Source organism: Balaenoptera physalus (assembly GCF_965194825.1).
Source record: "Balaenoptera physalus genome assembly, chromosome: 13".
Lineage (NCBI taxonomy): Eukaryota > Metazoa > Chordata > Mammalia > Artiodactyla > Balaenopteridae > Balaenoptera > Balaenoptera physalus.
Window position 1 is genome coordinate 7,372,711 of NC_138892.1, and position 24,060 is coordinate 7,396,770.

General features: G+C 45.8%; 1 protein-coding gene across 1 annotated transcript in view; it reads right to left on the minus strand.

The window, feature by feature from the left end:
* The window catches only part of SREBF2 (sterol regulatory element binding transcription factor 2), a 59,990-nt gene that overhangs the window by 25,982 nt on the left and 9,948 nt on the right, over positions 1-24,060 (minus strand). The window contains exons 2-7 of the mRNA XM_082420594.1: positions 10,913-11,338; positions 9,715-9,896; positions 8,570-8,716; positions 6,914-7,135; positions 5,793-5,907; positions 5,403-5,584 (exon numbers count right to left, since the gene is read on the minus strand). Coding sequence (XP_082276720.1) covers positions 5,403-5,584; positions 5,793-5,907; positions 6,914-7,135; positions 8,570-8,716; positions 9,715-9,896; positions 10,913-11,338 — 1,274 coding nt within the window. The remainder of the gene's footprint in view (positions 1-5,402; positions 5,585-5,792; positions 5,908-6,913; positions 7,136-8,569; positions 8,717-9,714; positions 9,897-10,912; positions 11,339-24,060) is intronic.

Here is a 24,060-nt window from a genome sequence, read left to right on the forward strand (position 1 = left end):
CTCCATGATAAGTCTAGTTACCATCTGTCACCATACAAAAGCACTACGATATTACTGACTGTATTCCCCATGTTGTATATTTCACCCCTGTGACATTTATTTTGTAACTGGAAGTTTGTAGTATCTTTTTTTTAAAATTTTTTTTTAGTTTGTAGTATCTCTTAACCTCCCCTCACCTATTTCACTCACCCTCCCAACTCCCTCCCCTCTGGCAATCACCCATTTGTTCTCTGTATCTACCAGTCTGTTTCGTTTTGTTGTGTTCGTCCATTTGTTTTGTTTTTTAGATTCCATATATAAGTGAAATCCTATGTATTTGTCTTTGTCTGACTCATTTCACTTAGCATAATACCCTCTAGGATCATACATGGTGTGACAAGATCTCATTCTTTTTTACAGCTGAGTAACATTACACTGTATATCTATACCACATCTTCTTTATCTACTCATCTATCCGTGGGCACTTAGGTTGCTTCCATATCTTGGGCTATTGCAAATAATGCTGCAATAAACATAAGGGTAAACATTACTTTTTGAATTAGTGTTTTTGTTTTCTTCAGAAAAATACCCAGAAGTGGAACTGCTGGATTGGATGGTAGTTCTATTTCAAATTTTTTGAGGAACCTCCCTACTGTTTTCCATAGTGGCTGCATCAATTTTCATTTCCACCAATAGTGCATGAGGGTCCCCTTTTCTCCACATCCTCACCAACACCTATCATTCTGTCTCTTTTATTTCACTTAGCATAATACCCTCTAGGTCCATCCATGTTGTCACAAATGGCAAGATTTCACTCTTTTTTTATGGCTAGTATTTCACTGCATATGTACCACATCTTCTTTATCCATTCATCTATTTCTGGGCACTCAGGTTGCTTCCTTATCTTGGCTATTGTAAATAATGCTGCAACAAACACAGGGGTACATATATCTTTTTTTTTTTAAATATTTATTTCTTTGGCTGTGCCGGGTCTTAGTTGTGGCATGCGGGATCTTCGTTGCTGCGTGTGGGATCTTTTTAGTTGCGGCATGCGAAATCTTAGTTGTGGCATGCAGGATCTAGTCCCCTGACAAGGGATCAAACCCATGTTCCCTACAATGGAAGCTCGGAGTCCTGACCACTGGACCACCAGGGAATTCCTGATGTTGAGCATCTTTTCATGTGCCTGTTGGCCATTTGTATGTCTTGCAAAAATGTCTATTCATGTTTTCTGCCCATTTTAAAATTGTTGTTTGGGGATTTTTCTGATGTTGAGTTGTACGAGTTCTTTGAAAATTTTGGATACTAACCCCTTATTAGATATATTGTTTGCAAATACCTTCTTCCATTCAGTAGGTAGCCTTTTAGTTTTGTTAGTAGTTTCCTTTGCTGTGCAAAAGGTTTTACTTTTGTTTTTTTTTTAGGGTTACATCCGTCTACTCTTTTTTTTTTTCTTAATTTATTTTTATTTTTAGCTGCGTCGGGTCTTAGTTGTGGCACGCAGAATCTTTTTGTTGTGGTGCGCGGGCTCTCCGTTGTGGCGTGTGGGCTTCTCTCTAGTTGTAGCCTGTGGGTTCCCCTCTAGTTGTGGCGTGCAGGTTTTTCTCTCTCTAGTTGTGGGGCGCAGCTTCCAGAGCGCTTGGGCTCTGTAGTTGTGGCGTGTGGGCTCCAGAGCACATGGGTTTTGTAGTTTGTGGCATGCAGGCTCTCTAGTTAAGCTGCGTGGGCTCAGTAGTTGTGGCACACAGTCTTAGTTGCCCAGCGGCATGTGGGATCTTAGTTGTCCGACCAGGGATCGAACCCATGTCTCCTGCATTGGAAGGCAGATTCTTTACCACTGGACCACCAGGGAAGTCCCTATGCAAAAGCTTTTTAATTTGATGTAGTCCCATTTGTTTATTTTTGCTTTTGTTCCCCTTGCCTGAGGAGACACAGCCCCCCCAAATTTGCTAAGACCAGATTTCCCTGGTGGCACAGTGGTTTAGAATCCGCCTGCCAATGCAGGGGACACGGGTTCGAGCCCCAGTCCGGGAAGATCCCACATGCTGCACAGCAATGAAGCCCGTGCACCGCAACTACCGAGCCTGTACTCTAGAGCCTGCAAGCCACAACTGCTGAGCCCATGTGCCACAACTACTGAAGCCCACGCGCCTAGAGCCCGTGCTCCGCAACAAGAGAAGCCACCACGATGAGAAGCCTGCGCGCTGCAATGAAGAGTAACCCCCCTCGCCGCAACTAGAGAAAGCCCGCGTGCAGCAATGAAGCCAAAAATAAATAAATTAAATTAAATTTTAAAAAAAAAGGACTTTGTTCTTCTGATTGCTCATTCCGATTGTGATGAGAAGCCCACGCACCGCAACGAAGAGCAGCCCCCGCTCGCCACAACTAGAGAAAGCCTGCGCACGCAACAACGATGACCCAATGCAGCCAAAAATAAATAAATAAAAATAAAGAAATTAATTAATTTTAAAAAACTGCTAAGACTGATAACAAAGAGCATACTGCCTATGTTTTCTTCTGGGAGTCTTATGGCTTCAGGTCTTACATTTAAGTCTTTGATCCAGTTTGAGTTTATTTTTGTAGATGGTGTGAGAAAGTAGTCCAGTCGATTCTTCTGCAGGTAGCTGTCCCGTTTTCCCAGCACCATTTATTGAAGAAGCTGTCATTTCCCCTTTGTATATTCTTGCCTCCTTTGTCATAGATTAACTGACCGTATAAGTATGGGTTTGTTTCTAGGCTCTCTATTCTGTTCCATTGATCTATGTGTGTGTTTTTGTGCCAGTACCACATTGTTTTGATTACTGTAGTTTGAAATCAGGGAATGTGCTACCTCCAGCTCTGTTGTTCTTTCTCAAGATTGTTTTCGCTATTTGGGGTCCTCTGTGTTTCCACATAAATTTTAGAATTATTTGTTCTAGTTCTGTGAAAAATGTCTTTGGTATTTTGATAGGGATTGCACTGAATCTGTAGGTTGCCTTGAGGAATATGGTCATTTTAACAGTATTAATTCTTCCAACCCATGAGCATGATATACCTTTCCATCTGTTTGTGTTGTCATCAGTTTCTTTCATCAGTGTCTTATAGTTTCTCCAGTACAGGTCTTTTACCTACTTGGTTAGATTTATTCCTAGGTATTTTATTCTTTTCGATGCAATTGTAAATGGGATTGTTTTCTTCATTTCTCTTTCTGATACTTCGTTGTTAGTGTACAGAAATGTAACAGATTTCTGTATATTAATTTCGTATCCTGCAAACTTACTGAATTTATTTATTAGTTCTAATAGTTTTTTGAAGGTGTCTTTAGAATTTCCTATATATAGTATCATGTCATCTGCAAACAGTGACAGTTTTTTGTTTGTTTGTTTATTTATTTATTTTTGGCTGCATTGGGTCCTTGTTGCTGTGTGCGGGCTTTCTTTCGTTGCAGCAAGGCGGGGGCTACTCTTTGTTGCGGTGCGCGGGCTTCTCATCGCGGTGGCTTCTCTTGCTGCGGAGCACGGGCTCTAGGTGCGCGGGCTTCAGTAGTTGTGGCACACGGGCTCAGCAGTTGTGGCTTGCAGGCTCTAGAGGGCAGGCTCAGTAGTTGTGGCACACGGGCTTAGTTGCTCCGCGGCACGTGGGATCTTCCCGGACCAGGGATCAAACCCATGTCCCCTGCATTGGCAGGCGGACTCCCAACCAGTACGCCAGCAGAGAAGCCCAACGGTGACAGTTTTACTTCTTTCTTTCCAGTTTGGATTCCTTTTATTTCTTTTTCTTGTCTGATCACTGTGGCTAGGACTTCCAATTCTATGTAGAATAAAAGTGGTGAGAGTGGGTATCCTTGCCTTGTTCTTGATCTTGGAAGAAACGCTTTCAGCTTTTTACTCTATATCTTGATTACTGTGAGTTACACATAAGCGTATATGTTTGTTAAAACTCATTATACTGCACGATACAGTAAAATAGGTGTATTGTATCACATATAAATTACACCTCAAAGTTGATTAAAGACCATACTTTAGTATGAACCTATTTACAGAAGCTTGCTTATTCTTTTTTTTTTTCAGCCGCACCACACAGCTAATAGGATCTTAGTTCCCCAACCAGGGATTGAACCCGGGCCCTCGGCAGTGAAAGTGCGGAGTCCTAACCACTGGCCTGCCAGGGAATTCCCAGACGCCTGCCTATTCTAAAACCATAACATTGTTTTGTTTTCTCCCCAGTTTTACAGAGGGAGAACTGGAGGCAGAGGCCCTGCCTGCCCAGGGAGCCTAAGGAGGGAGGGAGACTGGAACCAGATCTCCGCTGACTCCCAAGGTGTACACCCCACACAACTCCTTTTTTTAAACCATTTGAAAATTTCTTCTGACGATTCAGACGCCTATCTAATTTAACGTATATGTCATGTGGCCTTTTGTTACCAAGCAGAATCACATTTATAAAATATTTCAAAAATAGAGCTTCCTTAATAAAATTAAGTACATGATACAATAAACGGCCTGAACAAAAACTTATGCTAGGGGCTTCCCTGGTGGCACAGTGGTTGGGAATCCGCCTGCCAGTGCAGGGGACCCAGGTTCGAGCCCTGGTCCGGGAAGATTCCACATGCCGAGGAGCAACTGGGCCCGTGCGCCACAACTACTGAGCCTGCACTCTAGAGCCTGTGCTCCGCAACAAGAGAAGCCACCGCGGTGGGGGGCCCGTGCACCGCGACGGGGAGTGGCCCCTGCTCGCCGCAACTAGAGAAGGCCCTCGCGTAGCAATGAAGACCCAACGCAGCCAAAAATAAACAAATAAAATAAATAAATTTAAAAAAAAACAACTTACGCTAGAAGGAAACTCTGTGCTTTTGAAGCCAGAAACTGCCAATGTCAAAATACAGCACAAACCCCAGTGGTCTCCACAGGTTCCCGGGAAGATCATTAGGCTTCAGCCTCTTTTAACGAATTCCATTAAACAAGAATTGCCAGGGGCTTTCTTCCACAATTAAAGGCCCTTGGTAGGAATGTTATCTGTTAGACTGCAAACTGTAATCATTTCCCAAAGAGGACCCAGAGGCAGCCTCATCCTAACCCAACTGATGAACCTCACAAAGTGGTCTTGCCAGGCTCATCATGGGCAAGGGAAGCAATGAGGCGCCTCCAGCAACTCCTAGCTCCGCACGACAGCCGCTGTGTGTTCCCATGCTGGATTTGGCCATTATTCCCCTCTGATGGGCCCTTTCAGCAAGGACCAGTAAAACCGGAGGTTGTATCCCCATACAGAGTCAGCTTTCTTTTTCTTTATTCTCCAGTACGTGGCTAATTTCACAGAATTCTCGTTCCTCTCCAGCCCAGGGCCTCTGAACACCTGACCTGGACCACTGTCTGCAGCCTCCCCACTATTAACTTCGGGGAGATGGGAGAGATTCCAGGGGTCAGGGGATTTCAAAAGCTCATTACCTTTGCATCATCCAATAGAGGGCTTCCTGGCTCAGAGTCGATGGAGTAGGGGGAGAAGCCTGCCTGGGACCCTGAGTCGGAGGCCGGAGGCGACATCAGAAGGACATTCTGATTAAAGTCATCGATCTTCAGGTCCACATCATTGTCCACCAGGCTGCCTAGGTCAATGCCCTTCAAGAGCTCTGTAAAGAAAACCCTACCTGGCAAACGGTCCGTTTTATAGCACCCCACCTGGGCTGGAGCTGGGCTAGGTGAGGGATGCACAGCCCCTGCTCCTGCTTCACCCCTGAAGGCACCTTGTACACATCAGTGGACCCTCCCCAGTGCCCAGCACAGGACTTCTACTATAACCGGAAAGTCTGAAACCCTTTTCTCAACGAGCACACTTACTGTTCTTCTGATTTGCCAGTTTCAGCACCATGTTCTCCTGGCGCAGTTTATGATTGACCTGCTGCAAGTATTTGATGTAGTCAATGGCCTTCCTCAGAACACCAGACTTGTGCATCTGGGAAGGAAGACGGGTGAAAAACACGGTGGCATCAGACCAGCTTGCACAGTGAAGAAAGCAGAGGCCCAGAGCTCAGGCTCTGGAGTGGGAGGTGCTGGGCTCAGATGCTGACTCTCCCACTACTTAGCTGTGCAACCCAGGACAAGTTACTCAACATCTCTGAACCTCACTTTCCTCCTCCGTGAAATAGGGATAATGATCGTATATGAGTCATAGGCTTGCCATGAGGGTTAAATGAGCTAATATGCGTAAAGAGTTTAGCCTCTGGCCTGGCACACAGTAACACTATATATTAACTGTTACTGCTACTTCCTATGATAATCCTAGCATCAAAACAAGCTTTAAGGAAAACAAATGACAAACAAAAAACCAGAGCACTGTTGGCTGGTTATCTTAAGTAAAGGTATATTAGTACCTTTCAGATTTGTAGGCTACAAGGGAAATTATATTTTCTTTCAAAATAGAGGTAAAGATAAACAGATAACAGGTAAAAAAAATCTCCTATGTGCCAAAGCCAAAAGATACATTCATTGAAACACCAGAAATTTATGAAAAACCAATTTCCCCTATTTGTTCTTTGTCAAAGACCCAATCTCCATTTTTCCTCCTCCCTAAAAGGTTAAAATATTGTTAGCCATCCCTGAATACAATTAAACATATGCCAAAAATGCCACCAGCTGCCTCAGACGTACACACGGTTGTGTACCTAGCCATCAGAGAGCAGCAGGTGTCTGAGACACGGTGGTGGTTGTGAGGGGCGGGCTGGCCACCACCACTGCAGAGCAGACTCAAAGGTCCAGGCAGGCCACTGCCTTACCAACACCCAACAGTTAATATCTTATAATCCTGGAATTTCAAAACACCAAGATGCTTTAGTAAGAAAGCACCTTTAACCATTCTTGCATTCACTCAGCCTGGGCCTGGGTCTTCCCTAAATTCCTGCACCAAAGACAGATAGAGGGGAGATGATGGGGCATGAAACACCATTTTGCTTGGCACCTACCTTGGCATCTGTCCCCATGACCAGGTCCTTCAACTCAATGATTTTGTCATTGATGGAGGAGCGATACCGCTTCTCAATGATGTTGTGTGTCGTCCGCCTTTCTCCTTCCTTGGGGGGCTCGAGCTGCTTGACTCCCCCAGGTACCTGCTTAATGGGCACTTTCTCTTGTCCCATCATCACAGGCATTGTGGTCAGAATGGTCCCATTGCTGCCCACCAGGGTCTAGAACAGACACAAGGGCAGAATGACCACTTGGTTAGTCTGAGTAAAGCAACCTCACAACACAAACCCACTGGCCCTGGCCACATGGCATCACCTGAAAATGCTTTGTGTAGTCTGACACCCTTCCTGGGTTAATTAAGTCTAGAAGCCTTAGGAGCCATAGTACCTCAGGTACTATGCCCCTTTCAGAATCACTGTTGATTAGTCATGTGCCACAACAGCATTAATGTGGATAAACACCAACCTTTGATGTAGGGATGCCAGAAACATGTCATGTAATTTCTGCTTTGCTGTCAACCCATTAGCCACCTCTGAGCTTGCATACAATGCACCAACCACAAAACTTTCTCCTGGTGTATGACATGTACTTTCCTCTCACATGACGGTGAAGTTAACCTACTGCATTTCCTTATATGATTTGACCATCAAAAAGCTCAAGGGCAGAAGTGACAATCAGAGCCATTTTATTAAACAGACCAACTAGAGAGGCTTCTCCTCGTTTTCCCCTCAAGTCTGCTTTTCCTGCTCTTTGTTTCTGTTTTCACTAATTTTAGTTTTATTTTCTTCAACAAATGGCCTCAATATCCAAATGGCCAATGAACACACAAAAAGCTTCTTAACTTCATTAGTCATCAAGAAATAATTCACACATAGTAAAAGGCAAACATTTTAAGTGTACAGCTTAATGGAATTGTGATGTATGTATACAACGTGTGTAACCAAGGTAACCCTGATCAAGACACAGACCATTTCTATCCCCTTAGAAAGTTCCCTCATGCCCCTTCCCCCAGAGCAGTAATCACTGCTCTGACTTCTAGCACCATCTTCTTGAACTCTGTATAAATGGAATCATCAGTGTGAACTCTTTTGTGACAAGCATCTTTTGCTCAGTGTACTGTTTTTGAGGTTTAGCCACGTAGTTGTATGTATCAATCGTTCTTTTTGGATGGATAGTTGGGTTGTTTTCAGTTCTTGGCTTTTAATGAATAAGGCTTGCTTTTGAATTTTGATCACTTTTTTCTCTCAGACTCTCTTGCCACAAGATGAGACAGTGGCCAAGACCCTACAACTGAAGTATGGGTGCCTTTAATGTCCCCCACCTTGGAGCCCCTCCCTGCCTGGGCGGCCTAGGGTCCTTCAGAAGCTAAACCTCCATCAGTAGGACCTAAGAGGCGGATGGTCCTGTGTGGAGCTGTCGCCCAGAAACTGGGACTCCTCTGCTGTTCCTCTCTTGCCCCTCATAAACCCTAGTACTCCCACATAACACTCGGTGCTGGTACTTCTTAAGGGGAAAAAAAACTAAAATGGGGTAATTTTGCAATCTGACTGACACACTGCACAGAGCTGCTGCATCTATTCAGTATCTGGAGGCTTTGTTACCATCTCTGAGGCCTAAAACCCCCAAGAAGCGGGGGTGGGGGGGGCAGCTCTTACCGGAACTTGAAGGGCAGCTGTCTGGATGGGGGTGGTGAGGGCAGTGAGGGCTGGGTTCTGGACTGCGGCCATCACAGGGCTGCCATCTGTCTTCAGTGTGGTCAAAACAAGGGAATCTGTCTTGATGATCTGAGGCTGTACCAGGACCTGGATGGAAAAGGAAGAAAAGGAAAAGGAAGGTAGCATTATTTTTCTATTTTGCATTACTTCTTCCTGCATAGACCCTCCAGAAAAGAATGATAAAATAAAATTTTCATAAAAGTGAGAATGTAGCTTGATTACTGGGTTGCCGGAGAGAAGGCGTACATCTAAAGAGGGTTCTGGGTTGGAAGGCTGAAAGGCTTTGAGGAGAGTAGTGCCAGCGGCCTAGCGGGGGCAGAGCAAGCATGGCTCGGGTGGACCGTGGAAGGGAGAGAGACCTGATTGTGGACAAACTTAGGAATGTGAGGAAAAAGGCTGGGAAGCAAAAATGGTAAACCTGGATTGTTTTTTAAAGCTAACTTACTTCATTAGTTAGAAATACAGGGCTTCCCTGGTGGTGCAGTGGTTGAGAATCTGCCTGCCAATGCAGGGGACACGGGTTCGAGCCCTGGTCTGGGAAGATCCCACATGCCACGGAGCAACTAGGCCCGTGAGCCACAACTACTGAGCCTGCGCGTCTGGAGCCTGTGCTCCGCAACAAGAGAGGCCGCGACAGTGAGAGGCCCGCGCACTGCGATGAAGAGTGGCCCCCGCTCGCCGCACCTAGAGAAAGCCCTCGCACAGAAACGAAGACCCAACACAGCCATAAACAAACAAACAAACAGAAGGTGGTGCTCTTTAAAAAAAAAAAAGAAATACAGTCCACTATGATACACGGCTTAAGAACATTCTGGCACATTTCTTTTCAGTTTTATACCCATTATATGTGTAAATGAATTAATACAGCAGCATTTACTGAGTTTAGGTGGGTGCCAGTGTGCATCTACAGACGTCTTCTCTGCCAGGTCTCACGGGGGCCTCGTAAGGTCCAGGTGCCCCTACCTGCCCTGCAAGCCGTGCCCTCACACTCCGCTGGTCCTGCCTAGCATGTAGACCACACCTTCAACAACAGGCCGGCCAAGAGCCCCAACCAGGGCCTCCCTGCATTCCTGTCAGCCACCTACCGGGACCTGCTGCACCTGGGGCGCAGCAACTGTCTGCACCGTGGCCGGGGCGAGGGTCTGCAGCGTGCCATTGGCTGTCTGCGTCAGCACCCGCTGGGCCTGCACCGTCTGCACCTGCTGCTGGATGGTGACCGGCTGCACCTGGGAGGATGTCACTAGGCTTTGGACTTGAGGCTGAAGGACTTGGGAAAAGAGGAGAAAAAAAGTCACGTGGATGAGGAATGCATTCTGTCACCGTAGCTGTGGCAATAACCCAGGCTGGAGTGCCTCTTAATGATCCCAACGCCCCACCTGTTGCTGAAGAAGATGTGCACAGCCATTTACAAGCTGGTCTAGATGACAAGAATATCCCATAAGGGCTGCATCAATTTCTGAGGGAACGAGTACAAATTATTTCATTACTCCGGATGCTGGGGTGGAGGTGAGGGAAGCTAATCAGCAAGTGACTGCACCCAGCAAGGGAGTTAACAGGTGTTGAGAACCAACTCCCTGGGGCTTCATTTCCTCCCGTGAAATGAATGGAAAGTGCACTTTGGGATGACGGTCTCAGCTTTTCGCTTTGTGGCCTCCCCCCAGCCCCTAAACCCTTGAAGTCCATTGAAGAACTGTCAGATCCTTTGAAATTAGTAGAGCAATACTAATCCCACCCAGGGGTCCCCACAGGGTCAGAGAGCAATCTGATGAAAAGGTGCCGGGACACAGCACAACACAGAAAGTCACTCAGCACACACCGAGGGCCTACTGTGAGGCCTGCCACTCGGAGACACGGCACCTATGTTAAAAGGCGTACTCTTCTCTGCAGTGGATGCTCAGGAGATGTCTCCTGGATGAATGGTTCTCAACCTACAGGTGCTGAGATCTTCCTGGTGCCTGGGTGAGTTTTAAGACTAATTTTGTTCAAGCCCCCACCTCTAGTTACCAGGACAGCCCTGTGGCTACTGTGCCCGTTGGAGTCTTTGACCACGCATCCTTGAAACAGGCACAAGAGACATTAAGGTATTTGAAGAGACCGAACGTGTTCCTGCACCACTATGCTTACGGCCAGCTACCGAAACCTCATTGAGACGGGGCCAAGTTGATCGGCTGTGTCATCCCCAGAGAGGACAGAACTATTTACAGTCTACCTCGGAAGTGTCTGCAAACTGGCACAAAAACTTTTGAACCAACCAATCGCTATCACATCTGAGTTCTGAGTCACCTTGAAAGCTGGTAGCTGCATTCTGGTATATCAAAGGCTGCTGGATGATCCTCGTCTGGGGAGCGGTGCTGAATGTCGGGGTGATCATTACTGTCTGCTGCTGCAGCTGAGCTGGAGGCTGGGGCTGGGGCTGGGGGCGGGGCTGAAGAACGGGAGTTGCCCTTGGCGGAGGGGGAACCGCGGTGGGGGGAGCCTTGACTTGTAGGGCTGGAGCCTGGGGGGAGGTAGCCGAGGGCGAGAAGGAAGGTAACGGGACCTGGCTGAAGGACCGCTGCACTGAGGGGTCCCCGGCTCCGCCACCGCTGCTGCCGCCATTGCTGCTGCCGCTGTTGCCACTTCCACCGCCGCCAGGGAAGGAGCTGCACAGCTGCTCTGAGAACAAGTCAGGGAACTCTCCCACTTGATTGCTGACAAACTGCAGCATCTCTGTGAGCAAATGGAAAAGAGTAATTTTACTGCCAACCAAAATATCTATTAACTTTCAAATTTGCTTAAGAAACCGAGGCATGAAAATCCAATAGCTTTCCCAAGACGCTGCAGAGATGGGTCGCCTCTCTCTCATATGGGGAATCAACTGGGCCAAGATGGCCCACCAAGGGAGAGTGGGACAGGACTTCACTTGGTTGATGTTCTTCTCCCTCCTCACCACCTCCAGGCTTGTTCTACCCACTTTCCTCATTGTCTGTACCAGGCCTAATAGGAGCTACCTCTGTGCTGGGTGAATGTTCCTCCTGGAGGGTATGGCTGGTCGCGTTTTACGGTTGGGGCAGTCGCTGTCCTGAGTCTTTGGAGCTCAGTAGCCTTGCACTCTGAGGCCACCTCCAGTCTCAGCACTGCTCCCCATGGCAGGGGAGTCCCCAGACCCCAACTCTCCTCACCACAGGCAGGCTCTGGGCCTTCTCTCCAAGATGGGCATATCCCTGGGCACTGTTGGTACCCTCAGGAACACTAGGTGATGATGAAGTTGATGGGCCCCAAGTCATGGAACTTTAGAGGTGGAATGGATGGGAAGATCATACACGAAGTCCAGGACAGGGAAATAACTCGGCCAAGGTCACACAGCTCATCAGGGCAGAGCAAGGATTAGAACCAGTTCTCTGCCTCCCAGCCTCGCCTTCTTTGACTGCACCCCAGTGCCTTCACTGTCAGAAGGTCAGGGCAGAACAGCCCGGGCCCTGGACCCCTCTGGCTGTGCCCCTTTCCTCTGGGCAAGGAGCCTGTGGAGCCAAGGGGATGTGTCTGCTGGACACCATGCCGCCTTCTATTGATAGATCATGCTCCAAGTACCCGGGACCCCTAAATTCCCAGCCCAGAGGGCCTCTTCCCCTGCTTCATCCTCCCAATGGTTTACCCAAATCGAACTTAATCCACGACTAACAACTCATCTCTCATGACTCCTTCCTCCCCATAGGGCTGCTCCCCATTAGGAGTCTGGGGCCTCAACTTTGACCCAGGTATGTTCAGATCTACAATTCTCTACCCTGTCCACATTCTCTCCCCTTTCCTCTCCAACACATTCCCAAAAAGCTACTGCTTGTTCCTAAACTCTGGCACCCTCCCCTCAAAACCCTCAAGGCTGCAGGATGCTCTGATTTGGTCACCAAAAAGAAAAAACAAAGAAAAACGAAAAATAAACAAACAAAAGCCCCCAAACACTGTCTCCATTCATTCGTCAAACCTCCACCAGCAAGTCCCTCCCAGGTTTCTAGCAGTGTGTGTGTGTGTGTGTGTGTGTGTGTGTGTGTGTGTGTGTGTGTGTGTGTGTGTGTGTGTGTGTGTGTGTGTGTGTGTGTGCGTGTCTGTGTGTGTGAGGGGGAGGAATCTGGGCAATAAAGAGTCTTATGTTAGGCAAGCAGAAAGCTACCAGGGGTTTCTAGCGTGACCTCCACACAGGATAACTGGAGCTTAGCAGTTCAGCATGTTCAGTGTTCAGTCAGTTCAACCTGCTGGCAAAACAGCATCTCACAAGATTAAGTGACTACACAGTAGTGTTATTTACCAACATCTCGACACTCTGCTCTGTCCCCACTCAGCCTGTCATCTGTGGGAGGGAGAAATGGGCAGAATGCCACAGATATTGTAACCTGTACCAACAAATTCCAATTCCTTGTACATGATTAAACTAAGAAATACCCTCAAACTCAGCACAAAATTTAAACAAAACACAACTTGGTGCTGACACGTTCCAAGCACAACACAATATTATAAAATGCTTTAAGAAATTAAGAGAAACCTAATAATTCGTCGAGCTTTCCAGAACTCATAAAATCCTGCCTCTGGGGAATCGACACAGAGGACTACTTCGTGAGCCAAGAGAACATCACTCCCTGGCTGATTGTTCTAATCCGTGGAAAGCTAAGGAGGCAAAAGAGGCCAGAGAGTAGATGGGCACAGGCTTTGGCACCAGGTGGGTCTCAAAGGGCCCATCTAATCAGCTGTGTGAACGTGGGCAAGTCACTTCTTTCTACACCCCCGTTTCCTTACAGGAGGCTGCCACAAGAAGACTCACTTGGCTTCTTTGTGGTGAGGATTAATAAGAAAATTGATGCAAAGTGCTTGGTGGGGGCAGACCCTTACAAAGGTCCCCATCAGTGGCGCTTCTGAAGCCCCACTAAACAGGCACTTGGCTCCACTTATCCTGTCGAGTGCTCTCTAGAACCTTTTGTTGGGGAGACATGGGCTGGCTGGTGAAGTAATGTACAGAGGTCACAAAGCTTAGTTCACAAAGCAGGTTAAGTGTGTGTAGGCAGATGGAATGCGATTGCTTAAATTAAAAAAAAAATCCTTTTCAACCCACACATGAGGAGCTCCAGGGAGCTATCTCCAGCCAGGCAGATGGGCACGGGGCTGAGGGGCACAGGGGAGCCGTTAAGACTGAGCATTTGAAGGAAGAAGTAACGAAGAGGTTCTTTGAGCCACTGCTGCAGCAGGCACGCTGGGCCTCCCGGGGACCCATTTGGTCTGCAGTGACAGAGAAGGGGAGGCCCCGGTAAGTGGAACGAGGCCCACCCAGGCGCAGATCTGCTCTGTACCTGGGGGATACACCTCGGGAGCTCCCCACATCTCCTGACTCTTCCCTGCTCCCATCATTCAATCATTCGTGTGCTGCGGACACACAGGCTCTCGTGTCCGCAGAGAGCCATGAAACCTAGAGAAGGGAGGCCTGGGAAAGGCAGTTTTTATGGAGGTTTGAAAATGAAGTTTGGCTAGACATGGAAGGCCAGACACGGCCCTCCTTGGAGCTGAGTCGGCCGCCCGGGCCTGCAAACCCCAGCCCACCTCGAGGGGGGGCTCCTGTCAGTCACCCTCCCCCACCAAGCCACATTCCTGTGTTTAGCTGCTTCATAAACTAAGATTTAAGTTGCTTGATAAAGTAGGCTGGGCCCCAAGAAACTATATCTGGGTTTTGATCACGTAACCAAAATTAGAGGCTCCGGCTGTCACCTGTGCTTGACAGTCTCAGGCTTCATCCAAGGAGACCCCAAGTTCACTTGTACTTTACAGAGCTCGTGACCTAGAGGTAACGTAAGCCACTGTGTCTGGCTCAGTCTAGCGGCATCTACCTCAGAATGAGGTAACTCGAAATCTGGTCAGATTAATTCTGGTCAAGAATAAAGAATCGGAAGCCCCAAATGGGGTAACGTTGTCTCCAAACTGCAGTCAGTAAAAAATTCTTTCAATGGGTATGTGTTACCTAGCCCTGTTAGGTGCTAGAAGAACTACTTTTACAGAAGTCATTTATTCTTATATTTTGAATTTATTATGGATCTTGTGTTAGACAATGTTTTAAAATAATTTTCTTTTTTAAATCATAAAAGTAACATTCGCTACCAAAAAATTTAGAAAAAAGTTAAATGAAAAAATAAAAAATAAAAATCATCCAGCAGGGCTTCCCTGGTGGTGCAGAGGTTGAGAATCTGCCTGCCAACGCAGGGGACATGGGTTCGAGCCCTGGTCTGGGAAGATCCCACCTGCCGCGGAGCAACTGAGCCCATGCACCACAACTACTGAGCCTGCGCTCTAGAGCCCGTGAGCCACAACTACTGAAGCCCGTGCACCTAGAGTCCGTGCTCCACAACAAGAGAAGCCACCGCAGCGAGAAGCCCGCGCACTGCAACGAAGAGTAGCTCCTGCTCGCTGCAACTAGAGAAAGCCCGTGCACAGCAACGAAAACCCAACGCAGCCAAAAAAAAAAAAAAATCATCCAGCAATTCCACCACCCTGAGACATCCAATGTTTTGATGTGTATCCTTCCAGACTTCTTCCTATACAAGGCTTGCCTGCAAACACAAGTGTGCACATGTGTGGGATGGTTTTACAAAAATGGGATCACGCTAAAGATGCTATTTTGTCCCTGCTCCCTTTGGGAGCAATACATTGTATTGTATTATATTAATGCACCAGACTTTAACCACTTAGTGATGATGGATGAGTGCTTTCATCTTCTCAGCATTATTAACAACTCTGACAAAAATCTTTGAACAAGCATCTTTTCCCATTTATCTGATTATTTTCTTAGGATAAATTTCTAGAAATTAGATGGCTGGGTCAAATGACAGGTATATATACTTTGGAAAGGTTACAACAATCTATACATTTGCCAGTGTTTCCCCGCATTTAATGGGTTGGCCAAAAATTTCGAGTTTTTCTGTAACGTCTTATGGAAAAACTCGAACGAACTTCTTGGCCAGCCCAATATTTCTGTCCATTTGATAGTGGGAAAAAACGACATCTAATTGTTCTAATTTACATGAATGCGTATTAAATGAGGTCAAACGTCACCCCCCCCATTTTATTGGCCATTTGTATTCCTTCTTTGTAAATTGCCTGCTCTTAACCTCTGTTCATTTTTCTACTGGGCTATTTGTCTCTTTTTAGTGATTTAAAAAACTTTCATATATTATGGATATTTGCTCGTTCTTATATATTTGCAAATATTTGCCCCACTTTGTTGGGTTTTTGTTGTTGTTGTTGTTCTGTTTTTTCGCTCAGGAAAGAGAATGGCATAGTCACTGAGAGCTACCCTGTCCTAGCGCTGTAACCTGGGGCAAGTTTTACCTCTCTGAGCCACAGTTTTCTCACCTATAAAATGTGGCTAACAATTATATCTAACTCATCATGTTGTTGAGAGATAATTCACATAGAATCTACAACGCAGTGCCTGGCACTTAGTATTAGCTAGTACATGTTATACACAGTGGTTTCTGACAGTTAGTTTTGCTTTGACTTTTTTTTTGGAAAATTCAGATTTATTCCAATGCATTGGATATATTAGGGAATAATTTGGGCATAACATAAATTTCGTGTTTACTTATGCATGAAAGAAACACTAAAACATGCAAAAAACCATACCCAGCTGAAATGAGCCACACAGGAAAACAAAAAATGCACACACCTCAAACATCCACCAGCTGTCAGATCACCTGCATGCGTTATGAGCTATAACCCTCCACATCTGGGGTCAGAAATTTCCATCCGACTTCAGAAAGCCTTCCTTCCATCACTTCACAATAACTTGCGAGCTATAACCTTCCAACGCCCACTTCCACAAGCAAACCTCAGGTCTTTTTCAAGGTAGAGTGCTACATTTATTGTGGTAGTTATACATTTCTTAGCCGCTTAACATCTGTAAAACTGTGCTGTTTAGGGGGTCCTATCTTATTTTTTATTTATTTTTACCATTTAATTTTAATTTTTTTATTGGGCTATAGTTGATTTACAATGTTAGTTTCAGATGTACAACACAGTGATTCAAAATCGTTATAGGTTATACTCTATTTAAAGTTATTATAAAATATTGGCTATAGTCCCTGTGCTGTACAATAAATATATCCTTGTAGTTTATTTATTTTATACATGGTAGTTTGTACCTCCCTATCTTTTTTTTAGAATGCCTACTTATTTTTTCTCTATCTTTTCTGGTCACCTATGAAGTTTTTGAGTGTTATGACCCTAACCCCACTTTCCCCATAAGCCCTGTGGTTTTTACTGTGTAATTTTGCATAGTGCAGTAATTTTTAGGAATGTGTATGTTGCATTACAGCAGAACAATTTCAATCCTGTGTAGTAAAATTACATGGTTTCTGTTCCTCCTCCCAAAGATCATAAGGATATCGACCTAAACTTTCTTCAGTTACTTTTGTTCATTTCATCTTTCACATTAGGTCTGCCCAACAAACCTAAGAACACAGAAGCATGGTGTGTGATGTGTGTAAGGCTGTTGGGAGTGAGATGGACCACAACCAGTGGGGAAGAGGGAGGTAAACACAAAATCTAATCCCCAGCAAGAACCCTTCTTGAGCAGCAAGTATCCTGCTTTCAAGCTGACGATCCTGTCTCCCCTCCTAGGATGTTTTTTTTCTAATAAATAAAGAATCTTAAAATTAAAAAAATAAAATAAAATGTAGACCCATATCAAGCCTGAGGGTCAATGGTAAGATAACTCTTCATTTTTCCACCATTTTGCTGTTTGTGATCACCACTGCTTTCTCAGGACCTAAAACATCAGTTATCCCCATTCAAGTCACCCAGAGGGGCAGTTAAGGAGCTGGGCTGTCAACCACACCCTTCAACCCAGAAGCCCTGAAATGCAAGCAATAACAGAAGGAACAGAGGGACAGTTACAGCAGGCAAACTGCTGCCTTAAAATTGCTCCACTCAAACACCAGGAGGCACATCCATTTGGTAAGAAGCTCAGAGCACAGGGACAGAATTGTGTACTTCAAGGGAATTCTGGGTCACCATCCTGGGGAAAGAGAGTCTGGAGGAGGCGCCGAATGACACAGGATGACAAACTAGTGACTCGGGCATCCTATATTTTAAGCAAGGGATGAGTGAACTCTTTTTACTGGCAGAGAAACCACAAAGGGAAACTGGGTGGGGAGGTGGGGTTCTTAAATGCTTGTGTTCCACAACACACACAAAAGTGTCATATATTCCTTTGCACATATCAAGTATTACATAATAAAATAAAACATTTGAAAATTAAGAGAAAAAGAAAACACAAAGAGAAGCCAAGTCATTCTCAAATGGCCTCTGGTCTGCTCTGTCTGGCTCTCTCGCCACCTGCCCAGGCTGGGTATCAGGGGCAGCCCCAGAGGGCCCCAGCTCAGCTGGCTGGTCCTGGCTTCTCTGGTCCAACACAGCAGGAGACCCGAGCCAGCTCTTGAGTTTCAATCAAAAGAGAGTGATCTTCGGCACTACCTTCAATTGCTCTTTCTTCTTCTTTCCTCTGCCATGAGTTCGCTATGAATTCCTGGCAGGTCTCCTTCCGTAGTATCACAGAGTTATCTCTTTGCTCCACTTCCATACCCTGCCTTGATTTCAACCGCAGCCTTCAACCCAGTGACAATCGTCTTCTTTGAGTATCTTGTTGGTCCAACAGTCTTTCAAAGCAAATCAAACTTCTTGAACGTGAGCTTCATAGCTTCCTACCAATTGCTCCCTCCTACTCCAGGGGATTTCACTTCCCACTCACCTTAGCTCATCATCCAGCCTGGAAAAATACCCACTCCCTTCCTTTTTGGCACATGCCTTTGGGGGGTGGGGGAGGGGTGCCTTACCCTTTCTGCTTGTTACAGCCCTCTTCCTTTAACTGCACAATTCCATTTCAAAATGACTTACAATTTCTTTCACCAAGGACTCTTTTCTACCTCAGATCCAGCCATCTTTTAGCTCTTGAACCCAACTGTGATTTATTTGTTAAAAAAAAAAGTCTAAAACTTGAAAATACAGGAAATTTTAAAAAGTACAGTTCTGGGCTTCCCTGGTGGCGCAGTGGTTAAGAAACCGCCTGCCAATGGAGGGGACACGGGTTCGAGCCCTGGTCCGGGAAGATCCCACATGCTGCGGAGCAACTAAGCCCGTGCACAACTACTGAAGCCCACGCGCCTAGAGCCCGTGCTCCGCAACAAGAGAAGCCACCGCAATGAGAAGCCCGTGCACCGCAACCAAGAGTAGCCCCCGCTCGCCACAACTAGAGGAAGCCCCAGCACAGCAATTAAGACCCAACACAGCCAAAAAAAAGAAAGTACAGTTCTCTTTAAAGTCATACCAGAGCATTGTCTAAACTCTGGTTTAGACAATGCTCTAAAGGTCATCTGCTGCTCTACAGAAACATAAAGTTGTCTGACTTCCTATTTACTACTGATTAGGCGCACATTCTGTAAAATTAGATGTTCTCATGTAGAACATAAACAAGTTGCAAATGATTTCTCTCTGGTAAAAAAGATAACCTTGAAAGCTTTGTTTTTATTGCCCTGTAGGACATTAACCAGTTATGCATCTAAATTTGCAATCTTATTTCTTTCCAACTATGTAAATATCAGTTTCTTGCATTCCCCTTGAATCCAGCCTGGTCATCCTGCTGGTTTTCTCAATAATGCTAATAAATCTTTGGTATGTGCTGATGATATATTAGTGTAAGAGTATGTTTTTAACCTTAAAAAATTTTATTTTGCCATATTACATACAGTAAGATATATTTTTTTAATGCTCTTCTTTTTTTAAAATTAATTAATTAATTAATTTTTGGCTGCGTTGGGTCTTCATTGCTGCACGCAGGCTTCCTCTAGCTGCGAGAGCAGGGCTACTCTTCGTTGCGGTGCGCGGGCTTCTAATTGCGGTGGCTTCTCTTGTTGCAGAGCACGGGCTCTAGGCAAGCGGGTTTCAGTAATTGTGGCACGCGGGCTCAGTAGTTATGGCTCGTGGGCTCTAGAGCGCAGGCTCAGTAGTTGTGGCGCATGGGCTTAGCTGCTCCGTGGCATGTGGGATCTTCCCGGAGCAGGGCTCGAACCCATGTCCCCTGCCTTGGCAGGCAGATTCTCAACCAGTGCGCCACCAGGGAAGCCTTTTAATGCTTTTCTTATATCTTGTGTTCTACAAGCACCTAGACAAAATCTTCCACTCCCCTGTACCTCTCCAGGCACTAAGCACTCTGGTAGTTAAAAAAACTGGCATCGATTCACTGAGATGCCCTCAAATGCAACCTTCATGCAATCTATAAAAATGGCAAACATGCTTTCTGAACTAAAACTGGAAGGGACACCATCTCACAATGGGACAAAAAATTTTTGAAATTTGGATTACCCTGGAAAATCTGGACAAATTTATGCAATTTCTGCAAAGCTTCCACTTTTGGTGAAGTAGGTATGTAAATGCAAGGTTTTAAATGTGTTGAACACCTACTGTGTGCTGGCCCACAGAGATGATAAAACACCCCTTGGCCACAAGGAGTTTGTGAAAGTGACAAATCTGGTCTGTGGTGACTGTCACAGCAGACAAGGAGGACAGAGGGGATACGAGAAAATCACTGACTCCAACAGGTCGAGCAGCTTCCTGAAGAAGCGGGACTGAAGGCGGATCAGGATGCAAGGTGAATTCCAGGCCCGGGGACTCCCATAAGCCAAGGCTTGCAGGCCTGAGCTGCATGACGGGCAGCTGGAGTGCACCAGGCTGGGCAGGTAGTCAGGACCAAATCATGAAGGGATCTGCAGCTCATGGTAATGAACTTGGTCTTTCTCCTTATTAAAGAAGGAAAGGCCACAGCGAGTTGTCCAACAATGCTCTAGGAAGGGAAGCCCTGCAGCTCAGCAGCTGCTCACTCTGGTTTGTACAGGGGCTGCTGACCTGCCCAGAGTCCCCAGACATCATGAGCTCATTAAGACTCATTCTGAGCCAAAACTTAGGGCTAAATTCTGACTTGAGAGGAGAATATCAAAGTAGCTAAAACAAAAACTAGGATAACTTCATCAACTGAGGGAGAGACTCTTCTGAAAATCAATTAAAAGTTCTCGTTATGTATGAAAACTGGGAAACAGGCCACCTATCTCTTAGGGACTGTGTGAAGGAAGTGTGGCAAAGAATCATATTAAAGAAGAAAAGCAGGACGTCAAAAAGGTAAACCAAGACTTAACTGGAAGGCCAAACAGCATGGGGATTCCCAAGTTTAAATTCAAAGAGAACTGGCTGTGGAATCAGCAGGACTGGGTTGTGAATCTAGTAATGTAATTGTTGTGCTGCCTTTGGAAAATTCATTACTCTCCCTGAGACTGCTTGTTTACTTATAAATATGGGAATAATCCAAACTCCAATGGGTGCATATTAATATACAGAAATATGTCCAGCACGTAATAAAATGTATTTGACTTTTTCATAGTTTCTTTTTTATCGTAACATTTGAAAAAGGGACATCTCCAGGTTAGATTCCAATTTAACCTCTGAATAAAAGCCAATGGTCACATTACTGACGTTTAAAAGCAAAAACAACTCAGCGACAAAGCTAATAAAACTTATTTTCTAATTAGAAATCAAATTTATAGTTCATATTTTATTTAAATGCACAGAAGGTGGTTATGACTAAAATTAATTTCATACTGATTCTATGTGAACAACATGACAATAGCTATCACTGATACCTACTTAGTCCTTTACACAAACCCAGATGCTAGTATTATTATTCTACTTTACACGTGAGGAAAATAAGGTTCAGAGAAGTTAAACTACTTTCCCAAGCCTCTCACGTAAGCTACAAAGTGGCTGAGCTGAGATCTGAATTTATATCTGTATTTAGGTTTGTCTGAGTCTCCCCTCTATGCACTCTATCTTACCCTACAAAACAAACATTTCTTGGATTTTACAACTTGGGAGAAAGATGCAAGACAGACCTGGAGTGACAGTAAAGTACGGGGAATCTGGGTGTGTGTGGAGGGGGGCACTTAATGTAATCCATCTCGTTACTCTCAATATTAAGTTCAATGTTAATGGAAGAAGCTTCATCTCAGGGCAACACCCATGTAACTGACTCATGGGGGAGCAGAGGAGAGAGATTTTTGCCTGACTGCATTTTGCAAGTACACCTTCCTCCCAAATTATTAAATTATTCTCCAAATGAGACCTTCTGCCTTGACAAGATGCTCCTTTCTAGAACACCTCTCTTTCTTCAAATAAATAACAAATCAATAAAGACACATCCCTTAAGACGTGCATTCAACAAACATTAACTTAGCCGACCATGTGCCAGACACAAAACTGAACACCTTCAAGAGGCACATGTTCTGGCAAAGAAACCCTGTGTAAACATTTGCCAGGGCCAGCTGCTGAGTGATGGGATGAAAAACGGCGCATGATGCAAGAGGAACCTGTTGGGAGTATGTTGCTTAAAAAGCTTCTGTTGTTGATTTTTACTGAGATTTATCTCATGTTTGTGTGTGAGTATGGGTGTATTTATAGACAAAGTTTAAATGTGATTTCTTTTTCTTTACTAGAAAAGAACTTCATTAGCAGTGTCACTCAGTTGTAAGTCGTGCCACGTGGCATGCGGGATCTTAGTTCCCTGACTAGGGATTGAACCTGAGCCCCGTGTATTAGAAGGACAGAGTCTTAACCACTGGACCGCCAGGGTAGTCCCCAGTTGTTTCTGCTTTTAACACCTTGCTAGCAGTTCCACACATCCCGGTATACAATTCAAATCACCCCATGAGGTAGCTTCGAGCACTCTTTTAAATGAGTTACTCTATGCACAGCACTTAGAACAGTGCCTGGCACAGAAGCACCTGGAAGTGGTGATGGTGGTGGGGCTTGTTACACAGGAAGAAACAAGTCCAAGTCCAAGTCCAGAGAGGGGGTGCGAGGCAGGTGAGTTAGCGAGCGGCAGGCTGGGGCAGGAGCCTCCTCCACCCTCGCCCAGGCCCGGTGCTCTTTCTGCAGGCACCCTGCTCCAGAAGTCGCCCCAACAAGCACATTGGGGGGCTTCCTCTCAGGAGTCCCTCCACCCCTGGGGCTGCCCCACCTCACAGCTACTGGGCTCTAGAATGTCCCCACCCATGCGACAGCCCCACCCTGTGTCCTGGCCAGGAACCCAGGCCTCCAGCCCTTACCCAACACCAAATTAAAGGCATCAGATTTGTTGACACTCCCTGTTTGAAAGGCTGTCCATCTTATTCCATTTATTACTTTGAAATGCTTGCTTTTAGAAAGAGATCAAGAACAGACTTTGAGAACAACAATTAAGAAGAAAAAACTCAAGCCAATTACTAGCAGTAATAATAAAAATAGTACAGTAATTGTTCATGTTTCCTGAGCTCTTACCATGTGTCAGCAATTACATTAAGCACTTCACACAGATTTCATCACTTAATCTCCACAACACTTTGAGATGGATGCCATTATCACCTCCACTTGACACACAAGGAAGATAAGGCACAGAGTAACTTGTCTTATGTCTTAAGTAACTTGTCTAATGTCACACAGTCAGCAGGTGGCAGAGCTGGGATTTAGAGTCAAGCTCTTAGCCACCACACTGGACAGATGCTTCATTTCTATTATTGCATAGATGTCACCAGACAGAGCCTGGCATCAGACAGATGCTCAGTAGGAGCCCCGTTCTCGAATGAGAACGAATACCCCCAGCTGGGGAAGGGAAGGAGTGTCTTCCCAGGTGTCCTGTAGCTCCCAACTCTTCGTCTGCTCCCACCCGCATCGCACTGTTCTCCCTTTCACTCTCCTGGAACAAGAGACTAAAAGTTGAGCAACAGACAGAGAGTAAGACTCCAAGGAACGCTCCCGCACAATCCTGTTCGAGGGCCTGGCGTTGCACAATGCCAGGTGACCGAGTGTCCACAAAGTCTGGCAAAAGCCACTTCTTCACCTGAACTGTCCTCCTGCGGGTAGAGTCTCCAGAGCTGGGGATCTCAACCTTTTTCAGTCCTTAAAGCATTCAGGCAAAAGTGAAAGACCCCCAACGACTCACCAACGTACCCTTCCATTCATTACCACACCCCCAAATCTCCCTCAGACTAAGGACAAAAATAATACTTGCAAAGCAGGTTATTAAATCATGCTACAAACAGCCACCCAGCACGCGCATACACCGTGCACTGCAGTGCCGGGAGTGGGACCCAGCATAGAGGAAGGACTCCGAAGTGTTGTTTCCCTTCCCACCCCTCAACCTCACAGGGAAGACGGAGAAATCCAACCAACTCCACACACTATGACAAGGGCGAGAACAGACAGGTGCCTCACAAAGAAAGGGCTGTCAGAGGGCAGAGAGAGGACCGACCCATCCTGGCAGGCAGTGAAAGCGGAGCCTAGAAGAGTGAAGAGACTTTCATGAGTTAGAGAGGGAGGCGTATTGCAGGCAAAGGAAACAG